Source organism: Chaetura pelagica, unplaced genomic scaffold, assembly GCF_000747805.2.
Source record: "Chaetura pelagica isolate M959 unplaced genomic scaffold, ChaPel_1.0 scaffold861, whole genome shotgun sequence".
In the NCBI taxonomy this organism is placed as follows: Eukaryota; Metazoa; Chordata; class Aves; order Apodiformes; family Apodidae; genus Chaetura; species Chaetura pelagica.
Window position 1 is genome coordinate 241,581 of NW_009952092.1, and position 6,159 is coordinate 247,739.

General features: G+C 53.0%; 1 protein-coding gene across 1 annotated transcript in view; it reads right to left on the bottom strand.

Annotated features, from left to right (window-relative positions):
• Window positions 1-590: 590 nt before the first annotated feature.
• The window catches only part of FAIM2 (Fas apoptotic inhibitory molecule 2), a 14,760-nt gene continuing 9,191 nt past the window's right edge, over window positions 591-6,159 (bottom strand). Inside the window, exons 9-12 of the mRNA XM_010005815.1 lie at window positions 5,252-5,339; window positions 4,620-4,715; window positions 2,740-2,793; window positions 591-740 (exon numbers count right to left, since the gene is read on the bottom strand). Coding sequence (XP_010004117.1) covers window positions 591-740; window positions 2,740-2,793; window positions 4,620-4,715; window positions 5,252-5,339 — 388 coding nt within the window. The remainder of the gene's footprint in view (window positions 741-2,739; window positions 2,794-4,619; window positions 4,716-5,251; window positions 5,340-6,159) is intronic.

Consider the following 6,159-nt stretch of genomic DNA (forward strand, 5'->3'; position numbering starts at 1 on the left):
CTGCTGGGACATCCAGACTACATAATCCTGTGGTCTGCACTTCTCCAAGCAGGCACTACCAGGAATACATCTCTGCAGAGACCACAAGGCTCCAAATGAATGCAGGAGAGAAAGAGAGGGATGAAAGGACTTCCCTGGCATTTCTCCTTTGTTCAGCTGATTTTCCTGCCAGGATCTCAGTAAAATTCTCTCCTCCCCTAAATGTTATTTTCCCTTTGCAGAGCTGTTCTTAGCACTTCGATGTGCAGCACTCAGGCATCCCTGACAGCCTCTGGAGAAGGGATCCTGGTCAGAGCCTGCCAGTCTCTGCCCTGGTGTGATGGCAGGAGCAGAGGGAGCAGAAGAGACAGAACCACTTCAGCTCTGCTTTGCTTTCTGGGTCACAAAGGCCTACCAGCATATTTACAAGCTGCATAAGGAACCCAGGGGCTTTGTTCAGCTGCTTGGATGGAGCCTGCTCGTGGGCCAGAAAGGGTAGGTTTGGGTTTGTTTGGGGTTTTTAACCCTCTTTTCCTCTTCTTTTAAATTTATTTTCTTTTTCCCTAACACTTGACTCCTGCCAGCAAAGAGAAGATACTGCCTTGCTGCACTCACTCCTGGCTGGAGCCAAAGAACTGGAGAAAGAAGGAGAAGATGTAGATGATGTCCAGGTAGATATTGAGGGCTCCAAAGATGTATTCCTCCGGGCTCAGCGAGTACCGGCGGCTCCCCATCAGCATCTGGGTGTCAAGTGCCAGGAACTGGGAGGAAACAGGAGGAAACCAGTGACAGTCACATGGAGATTGGGCACAGGGAGGCAAGTGCTCTAATGACAGGAGCTCTCCCAGTTGCTTCACTGTACCCAGAACAAAAAACACAGCTACATTTTATGGGCTGTTAACTGGAAATTAAAGGCCCAGCACAAGGCACTGAAGAAGCTGCAACTTTCCCCTTCTTTCATTTCACTCTTGATAATCAAACCCTGAGCCTGTTACTCCAGGCCAGCTTCCTTCATGCTTCATCCACCCCCAGAATGTCCCAGGATCAACTCTGGAGCAGTTCTCCCTGTTGCTCCTCAGCCAGTGTCTATGACTTGTTATTCCCAGACTTCCCCCAGTTCAGAAACACCCGCTGGGTAAACAGGTGACCTGGGCCCAACACGACATTGCCAGTAGCACCACAAGAACAACAAAGGGCAGGAAAACCCAGATCCTGGGCAGCACCAAGGTCTGTAGAGGCAGCCAGACCCAGCAAGGAGCCAAAGCCTTTCTGAGGTACAAACACTACTGAGTGCAGGGCAGATTTACCAGTGAAGCCATCACAGTGGAAGCCACTGCCCAGCCTTCCTGCAGGGACTACAAGGCAGGCTGGTGGCCCAGCTGCAAGAGAATCTGCACCTTGTTGCATGACTCCAGAGCCCAAGATCTTCTCCCATCTCACCGTTATTCCCTCTGTTAACTCAGCTCGTGACACACACCCTGGCATGGAGCTCTCTGGGTTGGCAGGGCATCCTTGCCATCACCTGGGGTCAGCTGGCACCTCTGCCCCCCCCAGTCATAAATAACAAGTGATCTCTCCCCAGAAACAGGCTGAGCTGACAAGCCTGGCACGACAGCCTCCACCAGCTGAGGTTCTGACTGAAGTTTATGGGGTAATCATAACCTACTTCTATTTTACAGGACAATCTTTAATCATGAATCACAGAAGAAATATCAGAGCTCACTTGCAATTACTTTTATAGCTAATAAATAAAATTGCTCAACTGTTCCTATTCACAACCAGCCCAAGGGGCAGCACCTTGATCCCCAAGGCAGCCTCCTCCTGACCCCTACCAAGCCCATGCCAGTGCCAAGCTGAGACAACTCCTGCACTTGGGTGGCAAGCAGAACACTGCTGGGACTTGAGCTGGGAAGAGCCTGGAGGAGGGACTGCCAGGGAGCAGTGGAAGGCATGAACTGAGCCTTTTCAGCTTCCTGTGGGGCAGTTTCCCAGCTTCAGGGCTTTGCCTGCCTGCAATGAACCTTCCTGATGTCCCTGCATCCCAAACCACGGCCTCTCAGTGTCTCTCTCCTTCTGTTTTGGTGAAGCTCAAACCCACTCACAGGATCACAGGATGTCAGGGGTTGGAAGAGACCTCTGAAGATCATGGAGTCCAACCCCCCTGCCAGAGCAGGACCAAAACCAGGGCAGGTCACTCAGAAAGGCACCCAGACAGGTCTGGAAAGTCTCCAGAGAAGGAGGCTCCAAAACCTCTCTGGGCAGCCTGTCCCAGGGCTCTGCCACCCTCACAGGAAAGAAGTTCTTCCTCATGTTGAGGTGGAACTCCCTGGGCTCTAGTTTGGATCCACTGCCCCAGCCTCCCCTCAGTCTCCTCTTCTCCAGGCTGAGCAGCCCCAGCTCCCTCAGCCTGTCCTCATCAGACCTGTTCTCCAGACCCCTCACCAGCCTCATTGCCCTTCTCTGCCCCCTCTCCAGCACCTCCACGTTCTTCCTATCCTTTAGCACCCAAACCTGCCCCCAGTGCTCGAGGTGCAGCCTCACCAAGGCTGAGGGGCAGGATCCCCTCCCTGGTCCTGCTGGTCACACTGATCCTGATGCAGGCCAGGATGGTGTTTGTCTTCTTGGCCACCTGGGGTTGCCATCACACAATTTGGTTTTCTCCCATCCTCAACCAACCTTTAAGGCTAAAAACACTCACTCCTTGCTTACTTGCTTATTTTCCCTACTACATTCCCAGGTTTCATGGCCAGCACCACTCACCATGGTGAAGATGATGGCACCAAGCAGGGCATAGATGGCATGGAGCCAGGGGACCTACAGGAAACAAATCCATCAGTCAGTGCCTGGGAGAAAGCTGGTACATCAGGACTTGATACAGAAGAGGATTTGGCTGTCGTGGAGGAAACAAGTTAGGGTAAGGGCTCTAGAAGCCTAGGATGGACTTGCACCACTTCCAGCTCCAGTGCAGTTGCTGTTATTGAGCTTTTCACGGCAAAGAACAGGTCACTGTGCCTCAGTTTCCCCTCTCACTAAGGCCTTTGTGTCTACTTGGCTCATAAGCTCCTAAGACCAGGTTCTCATGCTTCCTATAGTCTGCTCCATCACAGCTGCTGGCTCTGGGGAAATGTCAGGGCTATCCTGATGGAAACACATTTTGCAGAAGTCCTTTATGTATTCAGACAAGGTTGATCCCACTGGAAGAAACACCAAATGCTTTGAAGGGCCAGACCCAGCTTTAATTAACAAGCCTAATTAAATGTGTTCATCCACTGGAGTTGCAGCAGGAAATTCACTGGAATCAAGAGCAAACCTCAGGCCCTGCTTGCCATGGCCCAGCAGCACATAGTGGAGAAGGTGCCTGCATTCCAGGAGAATGTGCCCATGGACAGCTGATTCAACCCAGAGATGCAGCCTCCCTCCCAGGATGGACAGGCTCATTACCAGCTGCCTCAAGCCATGCTTATCTTGACAAGCTGCAAGATAAAGAGCAATTGTCTCAGCAGTTTAAGGGCAGAGACCTGGCACTGCAGGCTGGGTTACCCTCACGTCTGCACAAGGAGAGCTGGATCTCACAGCAAGACAACCAAAAAACCCAAGCTCCTCGTTCTGGAAACACCTGTGTGCCTGTCCATCATCAGACCAACTCCTGGGCTGGTTCCAGTGGGAGTGTCTCCTACAGATCCAGCCCTTGAAGCCTGACCCACATCCCCAGAGAAGCCAGGTAAGATGTGAAGAGTTTGGAGGTCACTCAAAGGCTGCTGCGATCAAAGCTGGTGCTGCCATCTCCAGCACAAGTGGGTGTTCAGGGTGATTGATGGTGGCTGCAGGGCCCCACACACCCTCCTTGGCATCTTCCAAGGGCTGTCAGGCCCTTACTTGAATCCTGGTTTATGTCATGAACACCCCTGGATGGAGAGCAGGCACTCCACGCTGCCACATCAAATCCTCTATCAGGTGTGGTCACAAGCTGCTCCAAGACTTCAGCTGGGCACAGCCAGTATCAGCAGCAACCAGGGAGGCCAAAGGAATGGGCTGGACCCATGGCAAGAGGGGCTGGCAGCAGCTGGAGGTGTGACCAGGTGGTCCCTCATCATCAGGACTTGTCCCTGAGGTCTGAGTCACCATCCAGAGGTGCTTATTTCTGAGAAACTTGAGCCTGAAGATTTAAACATAGCAGGACGGTGCCTGGTATGTGAACAGCCAGGCCTGGCCAGACAGGCACCCCCTGCACTTGTGTAGAGTCCAAGTCCTGCCTTGAATTTGGGAAAGAGCCCTGTTTTGTATGGGCAGCCCAGCCCTGTAATGTGCTCACTACCCTGGTCTTACTGGAGGGGAAACTGAGGCACAAGCAGGTGACGTGACCTGCTGTGGGGTCACTACACAGCTCCAGGAACAGAAGCAAACTTCCTCAAGCCCCAGGCCAGTGCTGTCCTACAACCTGCTATCTGATTGTACAACCAGCAGGCAACAGCCACCTGCTCTGGCTTTTTCTTTCTGTTGGTGTTTCTTCACTCTTCTGGAGGGCAGGTTGGGACACCCCTCCCAAGCCAAGCCCTGGAGCTTTGGGCTGATCAGCTCCCAGGCTTGAACCAGGACTGGGGGCACTGGGTGAGGAAGGAGGGGTGCAGGTTGTCACTCACATATTGGTAGGGCAGGATCACTGTCAGGATGATGCCACCAAAGAAGAGCACCATGAGCATCACGAAGAGGACGCCCTGGTAGGAGGTGAAGTCAAACTGTGGAGGGAAGGAACATCCCATTACAGGTGCAGAGCTGGAACAGGAGGCAGCAAGAGGAACTAATGCCCCGTGTCCCCAGGGAAGGACTCTCCAGCTGCACACCCACCCTGCTGCCACATGGCAATTGCTTCACCTGCATCTCCAGCCCAGCACCCACCTGTGTGGCAGAGAGAACCAAACCTCTCACCATCCCCCTCTGCTGCCAGGGATAAGAGCCCAGCAGCTCCAAAGGCTGATCATAAATGTTTGTGCCACTGGCCTTTTGTACCCCACAGCCTAATCCTCTAAAAAAATCCAGCTAACCCCCCTACATTAGCATCTTCAGGCCCTGTCTGTTCCCCTAACACATCCCTCACCCCAGCATGGGTCCTAATCTTCCTGAAACCTCCACTGGACCTGCCCACATCCCTCAGGTTGCTCCTGTATCCAGAGCCAGACAGACCTGCTCCTCCCACCTCACCCCAGCACTGCCTGACCCTGTGTCCTGCCCTGGGAGCTGCCTCTCCCAGAGGGACTGAGCAGCACAAACTCACCTTGGTCTGGAAGCTGAAGATGATGACAGACAGACACACCAGAGCTGTGATCCCCAGGCACAGAAGGACCGATTTGGTGTTGTAGTAACTGCAAAAGGAACAGCAAACACTTCTTAGTGTTTCCCACTGGGAAGGGTGGGGGGAGGGATTCAGACAGGCAGAAGCTCAGCAGAGGTGTGCAGGGAAAGTGCAAAGGGCACAAAGGGCATGGAAATTGTCAATGTCCCACCTTCATATCAAAAGGGGACAGAGTGCACTAAAATCAGGAGTTGGTGGGTTTTCCTCCTGCTTAAGTAGAAGAGGGTGGACAGGGAGCATATCTGTGCCTCCTGGGAACTCATGAGCAGCCAAGATGGGGAGGTACTATAGAAATGTCTCTGTCCATGGACAGATGGAGAAGGGGGAGGATTCAAACTGGGAGGTAATAAAAATAGAATGACAAATGTCACTGCAGCCCAATGAGAGCTCAGAAAGCTGCAGCCACAGTGATGCTGCTGATGGGCTGGAGTGTTGGGAACTGCAGGGGAGGAGGGGGGTGAAGGGGCACAGAGGCTGCAGGTTGGGCTGCAGTTCTGGTTTGTGCCTGACTGCTGATTTTGGTCACAGCACCAGGCTCAGCCCTAAGAAAAGCCAGTCCCCACTCTCCCCTTCAGTTTGATTTGAGAGCGATTTCACTGGTATTTTCCCTCAGCTGCTGAAGCTGCTACTTTCTTTGTCCTCAGCAGGCACCATCAACACCCACTGACTGGCTTATCATCACCAGGGCCCCACGTGAACCAGGGCTGATCTTGTGAGCAGATTGTAACAGTAAAAACACAAGCAAAACGGAGCGAGCTGCAGGCTGCTGAAACTGCTGGAAAAACACTTCTTGTTTCACTCCAGCCCCATCTGCCAGTGCTGCTTAGTGG